This window comes from Seriola aureovittata, chromosome 13 (assembly GCF_021018895.1).
Source record: "Seriola aureovittata isolate HTS-2021-v1 ecotype China chromosome 13, ASM2101889v1, whole genome shotgun sequence".
In the NCBI taxonomy this organism is placed as follows: domain Eukaryota; kingdom Metazoa; phylum Chordata; class Actinopteri; order Carangiformes; family Carangidae; genus Seriola; species Seriola aureovittata.
The window spans coordinates 19,197,492-19,213,177 of NC_079376.1; the positions used below are offsets into that span (position 1 = coordinate 19,197,492).

The 15,686-nt window shown below is 38.7% G+C and overlaps 1 protein-coding gene across 1 annotated transcript; it reads left to right on the forward strand.

Annotated features, from left to right (window-relative positions):
- The first annotated feature begins 1,320 nt into the window (after positions 1-1,320).
- Positions 1,321-15,458, forward strand: LOC130179728 (calpain-1 catalytic subunit-like). Its single transcript, XM_056392726.1, has 22 exons — positions 1,321-1,431; positions 3,001-3,255; positions 4,022-4,091; positions 4,849-4,967; positions 5,079-5,212; positions 5,318-5,492; positions 6,366-6,440; positions 6,542-6,627; positions 8,130-8,204; positions 8,483-8,643; positions 9,050-9,216; positions 9,438-9,449; positions 9,550-9,758; positions 10,303-10,342; positions 10,451-10,519; positions 10,805-10,862; positions 10,983-11,044; positions 11,472-11,540; positions 11,673-11,751; positions 13,035-13,151; positions 14,397-14,449; positions 14,649-15,458. The coding sequence occupies exons 2-22, from the start codon at positions 3,019-3,021 to the stop codon at positions 14,673-14,675; spliced, it is 2,094 nt and encodes a 697-aa protein (XP_056248701.1). The 5' UTR covers positions 1,321-1,431; positions 3,001-3,018; the 3' UTR covers positions 14,676-15,458.
- Positions 15,459-15,686: the final 228 nt, after the last annotated feature.

The following is a 15,686-nucleotide window of genomic DNA, read 5'->3' on the forward strand; positions in this document are numbered from 1 at the left end:
CCCAGGTTAGGTCAGGTAATTCATTACGTTCGCATGAGGGTTTGTTGTTACCCCTCAAATGTTCACAGACCTGCTCTGAACATAAAGAACTTCTGCCCTCTTGTGGCTGAAAACAGTTCAAAGTCTAACCTGGGAATCTTACTGTCATACTACACATGCAGTCACACTCTCACTGCATAAACTGGCCCTAATGGGTTTCAGGATGTTAATGTCAGGATGTTAACTGGTTTGGCCTGTTGATTTGCTAGGGACTGAGACAGCAATAAAATGCTCAGTGCTTTTCACAAAAATTGCCATTAGACAAAATATTTTTTTGGTAAACAAAAAGGTTTGTATAATAATTCTTTAATTGTAAATACTTAATACCAGTCTGGATTGCAGGAAGCTCCCCATTACATTTCAGTTTGAGAAGGACAATATTGTCTGTGCCTAGATTCACAAAAATAGAGCCCATGTATCTCATTTAGTTTGTGTCCTACACTGCAGTGCAAACTTTGAGGCTGAAAACTAAGGAAGCACAATTTATTTTGTTATTTTGTTTACTACAACAGACCCTTTTAAGACATTTTGTTGCTGCACATCTGTGTGACAGTGTCTCATCCTAGATAACCTGTGCCTTACTATGTGATATTTTCATGTTCTCCCTGTGTTCGCAAGGGTTTGATCCTTTAAAGACATGCAGGGGAAGTGAAGTGAATTGGTACTGTAACATTGCCTTTAGGTGTGAATGTGCGTGACAATGTCTGTGTGTATATGCCATGTGAAAACCATGCAGCTTGTCAAGGGTTAGCATGGGTGTATGCTAGCTTCTACTTGATGCATGCTGGGATACATTCCATTCACCACACCCATTACCAACAATTAATTAAGGTAGAAATAATGGATGAATCTTCATCACTGCACAATTTAGAACTTAAAAATGTCTCGGGTCTTGCAGGTCTCATGAAAAAGTGGTTGTGCTGCTCTAAGGCAGCCAGCAGCCCGAGGAGATAGTTGCGTGTCATTACATGCACAGGCAATAGTTGCGGACTTATTTTGCAAGCAGCCAGTGTTGTTCCTGTGGCAGTTTTATGTCCTGAACATGTGAACAAGCCTGTGCAGCACGAATCTATAGATTGTCATACAGTATCCTTTAATTAAAGAAAACAGGAGTATTGTACACACACTTTCTCTTTCTCCATCTCTCTCTCTCTCTGTCTCTCTGTATGTGTATGTGTGTGTGTGTCTGTGTATGTGCAGGCTATTTGTCTGAGCCTGTCTGCAGTCAAAGGGCTGCTGCACCAGGTAAAAACTCTCACAGAGTTTCATAAATGAACTTCACACATTGACAGAAGTGCCCTCAGGCGTTTGCAGCCACTATATAAAGACCTGAAGCTTCTTCACTCATATTTGTTGGTGCACCCAGAGTCAACGCTTTTTGTGGCCGGTGAGGTAAGATTAAGGTCTTCATATGCCAGTAACATTTTAAACGGGTCAATTTACAAGCAATCTTATGTGACACCTGACCTCACAGTGTGTAAGTGGCTTGCATTCTTTTATTACAATGTGTTAGGAATATTAATTAGGAATATTATAGCCTTGGTATTGATTTTATTTTACTGTACCTGCAGAAACACTCAGCAGATAAATTTCACCTCCTACTGGACATGCATGATGCATGTATGTAATGGCTGGGAAATACAGTCTTTTATGTGTAGCTAATATCTGTATAACAGCCAAATTTTGACAGTCTGGCACGGCATCATTATCAGGAAAAACAACAAGCAAATCCACTGTCACTGTCATACATGCTGCTAGTGTTGGCAGATTGTCAGGAAACTAAGAATCCATGTGTTTTATGTTGTAATGATTTCAGTGTGTGTTCTGAGCAGCCATAGACCATTAGCTTGAGATTTATTTGCTGATATGCAGCCACAGGTAAAGGCTATATTTGAAACCGAGGAGCTGACAAATTAAACTGTCAGTTTTAGCCAATTTACTGTGCTCCACAGTCTACATGCTCACAGCAACTACAACCATGCACACTAACTTATTGGGAGACCTTATTTTCCTCTGTGAAAGAAAAGATAATACCTGAACATTAACAATTATTGTATAACATACTATTGTAGTTATGTACAACCAGCATGTGCAATGACTTATTCAGAGACCTTATTTTATGTATTTGGCATACAACAGGTAGACTTACACAGTGTAACATATAACAAAAGAAAGAAAAGAAGAACAGCATAAAGTTAATTAAAAGTTTAAAAAAAGGTTAAGAATAGAGACGTAAATATAGGTATTTATAAGTATTTAGGTCTCAGTCAAGGAACATACAAGTTTGACCTGGATTTAACGTCCTAGGACCTGGCGTCCACATATGTGGACCTCACATTTTTGGGTTCTCTAGACCACAATACTAACTTTTTCTCAACAAGGGCCTGGTGACCACATATGAGGATATTATACTGCCACTCAGTAATCGAAATTTAAAAATAATGTCCTCATATGTGGACATCATTTTTCTCAGGTCCCAATCAGCCTATATAGCACAGAATAGAGCTCGGGTCTTAGGAGGTTAAAGGAGATCAAACCTGTTGCAGGTCTAATAACCTCTGGGGGCTTGTTCAAGCTCTGTGGTTCTCAGTAACTAAATGCTGCCTCTCCATATTTAGTGTGCACTGTGGAAACGGGGGGCTGGTGGTAGGGCTGGCTGAGACCTGAGAAAAGTAACCTAACCTGCTGGAAGGTCCCGTTTCGACATGATAGAGAGTAGAGATGAATGCTAACTCTAAGCCTTCATTCTTCTGCACCAAAGACAATTATCTCATTCTGTAATTTGGAGAAAGTTCAGAAACATCCAATCATTTAGTCTGGATGACAGAGCAAGGTAAATTTGGTTGTCTGAATTATTATGATAGTTTATATCATTATTTTGTATAATATGGTCTAATGGAAGTATGTGAATGTTCAATAGGAGAGGACCAAGGATTGAGGATTCAATTTTTTTCTGAACAGATCTCAACCACTGCAGCAATGCCTCCCCCGGGTGTGTGTATGAACATCATCAATGCACGTCATAAGAAAGATGGTTATGGGACCGTCACCAACCCTGAGAAGTTCCTCAACCAAGATTTCCAGCAGCTGAAACAGTACTGTCTGATCCGAAATGTAAGGTACATCGATGAGATGTTCCCCCCTGACAGGAACTCCATTGGCCCAGGGATACTGTCACCCAGCGACATGGCCCGAGTTGTGTGGATGAGACCATCGGTGAGTGTTTTGGTGGCTGAAAAGATGAGTCCCTTATAACACTAAGTCGAAGAGCTCAACTAAGTGAGCTTTAATTACAGTCCAGCTATTTTGTTTGTTAGATTTTGTGGCATATTTTTTGTGCATGTTTTACAAACCTAACTAAACTCAAAGTGAGTTTTGAAATGCATAAATGAGTGGCTTATAGTATCTGCCGGTCACATCTACAATGTGAATTTTGCTTAAAGCTTTATTAAGCAAATTTTGACTGCCAGGTGGAAAAAAAATGAAAAAACAAGATGGCAGGTTACACATTAAGCACAAACAAGCCAACATGGTCATCCATTTTGATTTCTCCTTGTGGCCACGAATGTAAATCCACTATTAATTACTGTTTTCGACCTGGTTTAGTCCGTCGCCTCCTGGGACTTGCTAAATGTTCAAATTTGTCACTTTGCTACTTATGTAATTCTCCTTAATGCTGGAGAGGGAGGTACAGTGTTAGTGCGTTGTGTTAGCTCCTGTGCAAGCAGCTGCATCCAAGAGTTTGCACAGTGCCATGTCAGCAGCAACCCTTTCACGTAACCGTCACTGAATCTTTTGGTTCAGTATTAATATAAAAATATAACACATAGAAATATATATATTTTTAATGACAAACTGCTGGGCTCAAAGACAAACTTAACAAAGCAGGCTATAGTCATGGTGTATTACTGTGTTGTTTTCTGACAGTTGTAATATTAAACCTTTAACAAGTTTTGTGATGTCACCAATTCCTCTGTTTCAGAAAATTGTTCCCAATCCATCTTTTGTTGTCGACGGGGTCTCCAGATTTGACTTTGGTCAAGGCATTGTTGGTAGGGAAATTGCGTTATTCAAAATAATACATTTTCATTGAGAGACGCATGCAGACAACAGGCAGAAAACAGGCAAAAGTAGGGCAGAGAGCATTTCTGCAGTAAACTGCACATAGTAAATACCTTGCACCTTGTAAATCTTGCTACATTTGAAATATTTCATCAAAATGCAGAAAACAACTGCTGCAATATATAATTTGTGCAGTAAGATAAATGACTTTAACCATACCTTCAGGCCCAAACAAGCGACTTTAATCCAATTTTAGACACACCTAGGCATGTTGAAACCTGACTGTGGGCTGTGCTGTTATCAGTTGGTCCAACAGTGATGGCAAACTTCCAAATTTTGGAAAAAAAATGCAAAACCTACTAGCCTCTCCTCTATGTAAGGATTTCATCTTCATTCCTCATGGAGTGTCTCTCTAGATGGCCCCCCTTGGCCACAAAGAAAACAACTCCATTTTATCTAAAGGAGCTGTTAAGCTCATTTTCAGGTGCATACTTCCTACTAGAATAGGTTTTCATGTCTTAATGTTAAAAAAAAACACTATGCTAGCAAATTAAGTCTGAAAATGAATGCAAGTTACGGCTACGTTCAAATAGCCTATACTCTCATTTGTAATCTTAGGACAGTTCTCCTCCTGGCTGTGTTAGCAGTCTTGATTGTTGCTGAACTATAAACCTGCCCTTACAAATTTTACTGTCATGCCTGCATAGCACACTGTTCTGACAACTCAATTACACTTTTTTCACTCAGGAAACTGCTGGTTTCTTGCATCTATCGGAGCTCTGACATTCCAGAATTTCATCCTTGGACAAGTTGTTCCTCTAGAGCAAAATTTTGATGAGGAGTACTGTGGGCTATTCCACTTCAGGGTAAACCAACAATCATTGCTAACAGTAATTGTTCAAAAGTAGGTTCTGTTAAATGGTACATATCTCATTTTGCTGGAAACCTTTGTATCCTCTCCTTTCTCGACTGTTCAGTTCTGGAGGTTTGGAAGGTGGGTGGATGTCCTCATTGATGACAAGCTACCGACAGTCAATGGCAGACTAATCTTCGTCCACTCCAAAGACCCAACTGAATTCTGGCCTGCTTTGCTGGAGAAAGCCTATGCCAAGTATGGAAAAACAGATCATTGTTTCTCAATCATAAAATGAGTGAGATTAGTATTATTTTCAGAAAGTCTGTGAAAGTAATTTCACACCCACTGTCCCACTTTCAGGGTGTGTGGTTCCTACTCAGACATGAATGCTGGAACTCCTTCTGAGGCTTTGGTGGACTTCACTGGTGGTGTCCACATGTGCATCCAGCTGTCAGATCCTCCTCCAAGCCTGTGGGAGCTGATGTGCAGAGCTGGCCTATCCAAGTCCCTGATGGGTTGTGGTACACCTCAGGGGGTAAGAACGAATATACCACAACTAACCACAAAGCTGGTTCTTTTTGCTTTTGTTTAGAGAGAAGAATAAGAGCTAGAGTCTAAAGACATGTTTGACATTTATAATAACAAGAGAAAAAGAGAGGGTGGGGTCAAGGTTTTGAATGGGTGCCATTTACTGACATGGGAAAACTGTTCATCCACTTCATGCAGCTGTCACATTCAGTCATTATATAATTTTCACATTATGAAGCGCTCATTTTACAAAATGTTTCACATGTTCATGTGATCTAGTTGGTTTATTGGCAAAGACCAGCAAGGTGTTACAAACCCCAGTGAAAACAGCCACTAAACACACAACGAGAAGCACAACTAAATAAAGTTGTGTGTTGTGTGTGCATGAGAGCCAACAAATAAATAACCCAGCCACATTAGCACAGGCGTTGATGATAAGCCAGCTAGTGATAGCAACTTTTGCCAAACAAATCCATAATATCAGTAACAACAAATTAGCTAACGTTATCATGCCTTCTGTAGCCAGGCATGAATGAAAACAGACATGCAACCTTATGTAGCCATGAAGTTACTTACACATAGAGGAAGCCCCCAATTCTGGAAAGGTTGCTTTCACCTGAACACTGCATACTGCACTGTGTCATCTCATGTGGGCGGTCAGTGTGTTCGTATAAACGTGGGGAGGACCGAGGGTCTAACTGGGAGGGACTCGCATGCACTAACATTCACACGCATCAGGACCAGATACTAAAACAAATGAGAAACTCAGATTACAACACACACACACAGACGTTGTGAGTTTGTTCTCTGCTCCATTACTGCACTGTATCTTTACATAGAAAATAGTTGCAAAGAAAATATATGTATATCTATCTTGTAGGAGACGTCTGCCAACACTGTACTACCAAATGGATTGGTCCAAGGCCATGCCTATGCTGTCACGGGTGTGAAACAGGTGAAGAACTGCATTTGCGTTAAAGGCATTGCAACATACAGAATTCTGTACTTTATATAAATAACACTTATTCTCTTTCTCTGGTGATGATTGCTGGTTAGATGATGAGCCGAGGGCAACCCGTAAACCTGGTGCGTTTGTGGAACCCCTGGGGCCAAAAAGAGTGGAATGGAGACTGGAGTGATCAGTAAGACTGACTCCCGTCCAGCGAATGTTTCAGGAAGAACCGGCTTTGATTTGTTGCCTCAGAAGATATTAAAATAATTATTTTCCCATGACTATGTGGCACATTGCAGATGCATTCACTCTCACATAGGCAATTTATTAAGGATCCTTTGTCAACAATTTGTGTCATCTTCTTGATGATAATCTAGACAGTGGCATATTAAAGAATTATGTTTTTGTAAGATATGTATAAAGGGATTAAGAACATTTGGAACACAAGAAGCCTCCCTATAGTTGTGTTATAGCAATCACCTTTGCACTATTATAAACTGGATGTGCTAGTTTAGAGTGAAACACAAGGGGGACCAAGTTTTGACAGGTATTTAACATTGTAATGTAATCTCATTTATTTTATATTAGTGAATTTAAATCTATACCAGACAGTACAAGGGCATTGCTTTTCACATTAGCCAAATGAACAGTACAGTGTCTTAAGGTGCATTTCCACTGTAAGAACCTTCCCTACCTTTTGAGGAACTATGTGTTTTGACCGCAGGAACCAGGGTCTAAATTTTGTTCTTGGGTAATTGATTGACCCCCAAAAAAGTCCCTGGTCAGGGGGTAGTACTTTCCAAAGGTTCAGGAACTTTGGAGGGTGTGGTCCGCAGTGCTGAACATTTCTGATTGGTCGAGTACTCACTGTATTTTATTTCACCTTTAAAAGCCCGCAGCTGCAAGCCGACTGTTTTGTATTGATTCGAGACTGTTTTTTTTCATCGTGGTTTGACATGGAGAAGAAAGCCTGAAACAGATGGGCCGACGATGATCAACAGTAGCACAGCTTGAATCTCCTCCATGTTAACAGGCTAACTGTAGCGTCGCACAAATGATGATGCCAGCCTGTCCTTCGCTTTTATGGCGTCGTCGTTGTATAGCCTTCGTATTATACTGATACTTTGTCTTATTATCGTCACCTACTGGAATGGAGGTGTAGTGCATTTACCTCCATTGCTTTTCCATACGTCATTGGCCTGATTTGCATAATCTTCCCAGAGCTTTAGGCCGCGGTGGAAACACAGACAACAATGGGCCACAGGAACCTTTTAGTTAAAAAAGTTCCTGGAACTAAAAGTTTCAGGTACTTTTTGCTCTTTTTGCTCAAACCTTACCAAAGTTAAAATGATGTATTCAGTTCATATCTGAGATGAGTCATTACAGTAGTTGTTTATGAAAAAGCAACAGCTTTGATATGTTGTCAACAGAATATCTCAAAACTGCAGCCTAATGCTTTTTCAGCTTTATGCCCTACCATGGACACTATCTGCCCAGTACAACCAGCCTGTGATCTATAGGTTGCTCAGCAGCTATAGAGTACATGAGTTACCTTCCTTGCTGAGGGTACTTAAAACACTGATGTGTTGTGCACTGATGTAGAGATGTGTAAACCTCTACTCAACACTTAATGTTTATAAGAACAATTCATATCAATATTTCTTTCCTTTCTTTGACAACTTGTCTCTGAAGGTCACCTTTGTGGCAAACCGTGAGTCCTCAAGAACGCGAGATGTGCCTTTCAGTGGTTGATAATGGGGAGTTTTGGTAAGCATTTTAAAATCTAAATTTCATTTTTAAAAATGGCAGCTGTATCAGGTACTATGTGTATACACTCACTGAAAAGTATCTATACATAATTATAAAGTTATAATTATAATTATCATTTCACTCAGATTGCATTTGAACAACTTACAACAACTGACAGATATGGGATTAACGCTCTTCTTCTACAGAACAAGTGAATCTCAAACTGATGGTTTCAAACTTTTCAGCATCTCATTCAGGACAACAACAATATTTATCTAAGTTAATGTCTCATACAGGATGACCCTGCAAGACTTCTGTAAATTCTACTCAGATCTCGATATCTGCTGCCTGTGTCCTGACTTCCTTGATGGAAGCTCATCTTGCCATTGGAAGACTTCCTTCTATGAGGGCAGATGGGTTGCAGGAACCACTGCTGGAGGATGCATGAATAACCCTGGTACTTTCAGAATATCAGAATTTATGGAAAAACTCTCTCTGCATATCACAGTTTGAAAACCTCTGGTCTTTACTATCTAAACAAGGCAAACATGCCATTTTAGAGAGAGCAGAATTTGGAAATAATTTCACATTGTTAATTTCTTACAGCCTCAATACAGATCAAATGAGTGCCCATGTTACTGATGTCACAAGTACAGGTTATAGCTATATTCTATATTCCTTTATTACAACAAATCTCATTGAAAAAATAAAACCAACAATTAGATAAGTCTGTTCTCTTTTTCAATTTACGGTTACTAGACAAGTAGACAAATGTGTTTTTACCTTCTTAAATTAATCAGCTGTATCAGCCTACTCTTGGCAAAATGGTATGATGCAAAATTGTTTGCCTTTTTGTCCTCCAGAGAGCTTCTGGACTAATCCACAGTATCGGGTCAAGATTGAAAAGTTACTTAATGAATGTTCTGAGACACAGGGTTTAAACAACATGCTGGTGTCTCTCATGCAAAAGCCTGACAAGAGGAACAGACGCCTGGTAAAAAATCTCCACATTGGATTCTCGATATTTGAGGTACATATTGCTCTTTATCCTTCAACTTTTTTGTTTCTGTCACACATTGGAGGACTATTGTAAATATTACTCAAATTAAATGTACTAATATTTGTATTTGAATTTTGGTAAATAAACCTTTGCATTTGCATTTAATCTCTTCATAATGTCATGATTTCACTTGAACTAATTGTTTTGTTTTGTCTCCAACATAAACTAATTTTCCTCTGATTTCATCCAAGGTGACTGATGAGGTAAGTAACATTTTTAGCCCATGTACACATTGCTCACCTATATTGGAGATTGAGATAAGCTGCATCAAAATAACACATCTCCTTATCACTGTCATTGCAGTACAAGGGTGAGAGAGGGAAGTTCCCAGCCTCTTTCTTCACCAGAAACGGACCTGTGGCCCAAACTAAAACCTACACGAATTCACGTGAGGTGATGCTGTTACTGATGTTAAAGCCTGGTGAATACCTGATTGTGCCGTCCACCTTCAGTCCCAATGAGACAGCCTCCTTCCTCCTGACCATCCTATCCAAGGCAGAGACCCATGTCCAGTAAGTCATTCACAACTCACTTATTAGCTTTTAAAATTTTGTTGATGAAGGTTATAGTTAATCTAGATGCCACAAACCATGTACTACAAGCCTTTTAACTGAAAAAAATGCAGTAATGCCACAAGCAATGTTTGGGTTGAAAACTGTAATCAACTGATCACAAATTGTTACTTTTGGTACCCAGCACAGCTTCATCAAAGGTGCCTTTAAACAACAAAGTTAGCAAGTACACATGTACATAAGACAACTGTAACTGGAATTACAGGGAGTTGCATTTCTCCTGTTTTGGTAAAGGCTAACAGCCTTCCTGCACCTTCATGCCCTGTGAAAAGCTAACATTAGCAGGTCTTGAACACAGACACCAAACTAATACCCTCCAGTGTTCCAAATGTGTGTGTTTTACTGGGATAAGCAACTGTTATGGAATCACTGAATCTCTAATTAAAAAAGCAACCATGTTACTGTAACATATTTGCTAGGTAATGAGTTACTTCCTAATGCTGGCCACAAGTAATGTACTGATGTCTCTTGTCTTTCCTCTCAGTGAGAATTCTGGTGGCCATGACCACAACCATGCAGAAGAGGTATGCAAGATTTTAATATATATTGTAGATATTATTTTGGTATTGCTGTTATGTTCCTTGTTGTTTATTATACTGATTACACTGATAATGTATGACACTCTCCTGCAGCACTCACCAATCGAAAATAAAGAAGACGACGAAAATAAGAGAACCTTCTTCCGTCAGTACTCTGACAAGGTGTGTCTTAAAGCAATAGCTTAACATTTTGGGAAATATGATTATATATTTTCTAGCTGAGAGTTAGATGAAAAGATCTATAACACTCTCAAAGGTGCAGTAGCACTCAACTGCAGTCTCCACCAGCGTTGACTAGATTCCAGAATGTTGTCATAGAAACATGCTTCTAACAACGTATATAAAATATGGCATGTTATTATTCCCCCTCGATATGAAGTTAACCATGAATGGTAACCATCATGAAAGCCAAATACAAGTCTTTCATTGTTTCCATTTCATTTCCAGTATGAAGAAGTGGATGCTGAGCTGCTAAAGACGATTCTAAATGACAGAATCCTGAAAGGTTTGGACTGTAGAAATCTACTTACAAAAATATTCAAACATAGTTATCTTTTGTGGCACTGCTGTGTTTCTGGGTTTGGCCAAATTGAGTGTCATTCTATTTTTTTTAATTTTTGTTTAGGAGACTTGAAATCTGGAGGCTTCAGCATTGACGCCTGTCGCAGCATGGTTGCTCTGATGGATGTATCCTCTTAAGTGATATACGTTGTGAAGTAAAAAAAAGTTTATTTTCTCCCTTTTTCTCCGTCTCGGCAAATTAGCTTATGGTTGATTTAGTTACTGATATAAAACACATAAGTAGCGTATATCAGCGACATGCCGTCAGGGCAAGCAAGGCCATTGTCCCTGCAAGCTAGGTTGATAGGATGATACAGCTATATACTAGTGATAGACAGGTGTGTTTGTCAAGCTGCCCTTCACTCGGGTTAGGTAGTTGGGAGTGAAGCAGTTTTATTGAATCTACTTGCCAATCTTGTCCCTGCACGCCACTGGTTCACATGCCAAACCCTGCTTACCCTTTTGTTAATGTAACAGTCAAGAATAAATTTAAAGGTCAGTCCAAGACATGAAACAGCATGTGCTGATGTAAAACCTTAATGGTATGTTAAAGACATCTATCACTGGCAAACTGAATGGTGAGGAATTTCTGCGTCTGTGGAAGAAGGTTGCCACATACAAGGTAAAAGGAACCAAGTGAAAGATGAAACATGTTTCATAATAAAACATCAGATCAGAATGATTTTCCTGATCATGGTTTGTGTGTTCTTACTGTCTTGGGTTTCACATAACTAAATGTCTTCTCTTCACCCAGGACATTTTCTTCCGCACTGATGTTTCAAAGACAGGAACACTGTCACTGAGTGAGCTCAGGAATGCAATCATGGCCTCAGGTAGACAATGAACCAGATCTTTTCATCTGCTAAGGACATAACTAATTGAACCATCCTGGAAGTTATCCAGGTACCCCATAAATAGTACACACAAGCTGTGGATGAAATATAAGTTGTGTATTGCAACTCCTACATAAGTGAAGTATAATATAAATTTGTGGGATCATGCAATGGTTAGTAGAGTGGGAAAGAAGAAGAACAAAGTTCTGCCATGGAAATCTGTATTCATGTTTTAGACTTTTCTCAACTTTAGAGGGGAAATCTCTTTGGTGGAACTGCTACAACTCACAGCCACCTGAAATGTGATGAGAGGCCCCAAGTAAACTTTTTTGTAAGGGCTAAGAAGGTTAGGAACCTAGACTAAAATGAAAATGTGCATATTGTATTATGATATTCATAGATGCATTGAATCCTAATATTATCTCAACTAATACCTCAAGAAGAGGTTACATAAATGAAAACATTTAACAAGGAAGAAACAGCTGTGGCTGGTGGCCAGCAACCACACAAACCACAAAAAACATAATAGGTTCTATGTCTGAACAAGAACAGGCTGGGATGTCTCAACCAGGAAACATTTATTTCCCATGTGAACAACAAGTAGGGTTTCTACAAGTATACAAGGGTGGTGTATCACAGCAATGACAGTGTGTTAATTATTTTACCCATAGACTGCTTTTATGCATATGAAGGGTTTTAATCTTATGATAAAGAATGAAATGCATCACGTGTTATTGATGTATGCAAATTTTCCCTTGCCATGGAACACATGATTAAGCATGTAGCAGGAACTATCTTAATGTTATGTCCATGTTAATGTTTTCATAAAGTTTGGCATGAGTTTACTAACTCTACTCCAAACCTTTCAATTAAAAAATTGATGACTTGTCTGTCATCTGTATTTCGATTATGTAATGTCATCATCTGCTTTTGTTTATCACAAACTGATTTAAACAGATGAGGGACACAATGATGAACAATTTAGTACTTAAACAGAGCCAATTTGTATTTTGCATTATTATAATACATGCAAACATGGACAGTCAAAGCGCATTAAGCATCTTTCACAGCAGACATTTGGAATTGCTATAGCACAGGTGTTGGTTATAACATTAACAATGGCTGGCTCTGTTTTATTCAAGAGTCCCAGAGAGCTACGACAGCGTGACAGTGTAATGGCTTAGAGAAATAAAACAAAATCTGTAGGTGAATCAATGACAAAAACAATAGTTGCTAAAATAAGATGTTGCCTGAACTCTTTTTCCTAAATGTGTGTTGGTCAGGAAAGAGGATCAACGATGACATGCTGAATCTGATGGCTCTGCGCTATGGTGCCTCCTCTGGACACATAACACTGGAGAGCTTTATCACTCTAATCCTGCGCTTTGACTGTATGACCCGTAAGTAAATCTGCACTCTACTCTCTACTGTCATAGCAAACAACACTTAACTGAGATGTCTGTTTTATACTTCATTTTGTATTTTTGTGAGTGGTGCTCACAACAGTTTTTGCTCCTCCTTGGAGTGCAATACTAATTTCAAACATTTTAGAGTGTAAAACCTGCAGAATAACATGTTTCTATGACAGTAAATGCAAAAGCTATAAAGAATAGTCAACAGTTTGAATCTCTGCAACAGTCCGATAGTTAAAACAACTTTTCTCCACATTTAGGCAGGGTTATCTGCAAAAGAGACATAGTCACATCAGTGAAGGAAATCAAAAGCACTTAGGTAGAACAAGCAGTTAACTAATAGTGAAATGACTTTATGTTAAACATAGACCTAAACTAAGAGTGGATCTGGATAAAGAGGAGGGAGAAGAAGAGAGTGGATCTGCAGCTGTCGGCTTGATCATTTTGCTACATCAATGAGTAAAAAAAATGTTTGAGATGAAAAACACGTGGATCCAGACAATAGCTGTTACTCATTCATTCATTCATTCAGTTATTCCATGGACAGAACATGCAAACAATGTCTGTCCACTGATGCTTTCTCTAGCGCCACCATGAGACTCACGTTTATAATTTTCAATGAAGTGAAATTTCAGATTGTCCATTATTTTGGTTTATGACAAAATACCTGAATACTTGTCTCATCAGTGTCAGTTGTACTTTTGGGGCCGAGAGAAGGGGGAGGATACTGTAATTTCCTTATCCTGAATTTGTATTTTTCAGGTTTTTATTAATATGTGCATTAGTGGTGCACATTAGAGGTTCCATTAAGCTACTAAGGCTTAAAGTGTGGTACACGATTAAAATATTTATACCAATTTAACACTGACATTATTTTGACATACTGGTTCGCAGTTTTCTAGGTCAAGGGGAGATGCAACATTAATGATGCTGGGGACGGTTTTCTTTTTTTATAAAGTGAAACATAAGGATAAGTGTCCCTCACCACCCCAGTAATTTTTGTAAAGTCCCTTAACTTAGTGCCATTTGTGGAATTTTTGATAAGTATAGTGTGTTTGCAAGGTAAAGCTGCTCTGCTACTGGGTGTGCTATGGTAAAACTTACAGTGTGTCCATTGCATTCAGTTGACAGTACTTCTTTTCTTCACATGCAGTATAAAGCAACAGGCAAAGCTAAAGTAGTCATGCTGATGAAAATGATATGTGAACCAAGGATTTGTGTCTTTCTCAATAGAAATCTTCAGCCAGTTGTCTGACGGATTGAACATGACTCTTCGCGAATCTGAGGTAATAAAAGTTCTTTAGAGTTGTGAACATTTCTTGAAATTTGGTTTTAACCTTTCATAACCTGCACAGCTGTTACCTGGAAATATCTTATCGGCAATGTTGCAGATATCATTGCTCTACAGTTCCAGTTTTCTGTGATGAAATGATCATGGTTTTTGGTAGGCTGAAGCACATGAATAATCTATGTCTTTATTTACAGTGGCTGTACCTTTCGATGTACACTTAACCTGACAGAGAAGATGAGCTGCAGGATTCATTTGGAAGTGCAGCAACAGATGATGTGAAAAAATAAAAATAAAAATAAATAAAAATATGCTATTCTGCAATTTAGCTATTACATGGTTTGGAACTATAGTGCATTTACTTCATTCTAGTGCAAAATAGAGCGGACCAATGGGATAGACTCAAAGTGTAGCAGACATAGTATTGTCTCTCTGATTGGGTACTAAGTGGGTTACTATGTTTTCTGTTTTACTGTGAGATGGGAATAATATAATTTTTTTGCCATAGAATTGGGTACACAGCCTATATCACTGGTGCCCAGGGGATGAACCCTACTGACTTTGGTGATCCTCCAGATATGATGGTTTTCAGTATAATTTCTTGAACACTATTGGACTGGTTGCCATGGAGTTTGGTACAGACATTCACGCCTCCCTCAGGATGAGTAGTAATCCCTTTTGGGATCCCTTTACTTTTCATCTAGTGCCATCAGCAAGTAAAAATTTTACTCTGTCCAATATTTTCTCAGCTGCAGGTCATCTGCCAAATATCAAATATAAGTATGTAAGCATTAAAGGTGGACATGTAAGCATGCTGACATTGACATTTGTGGAGCCTCATTGTGCTAATAGTGTGGCTGTAGATTCTTAGTGTTGTTAAGCTTATTAGCCAGTCTCTCAGATGGGATATTTTACATTTGAAGCGGGTTCATACAATTTCTGTTTTAGGTGGGGATGGATTTTTTTAATCACTTTGTACTTAACAAAATAAAGACATTATCCAAACAGTTGGCGTAAATCAATATTTCTTTCATCCCTTATAAATGCCTTGCAGATATCTTGAAATGTGGCATTTTCCTTGTGAGATAGACTTATTTAACATGGCATACACACAAGTCATGGCATTAGAGATGAGTATATCCTTGTGATACAAGTTAGGGTTAAAACACAAACTTCTGAGAGAACATACTGCCTTTTCATCTGTATAATCTTATTTTGAGTCTAAACTTAGTAAG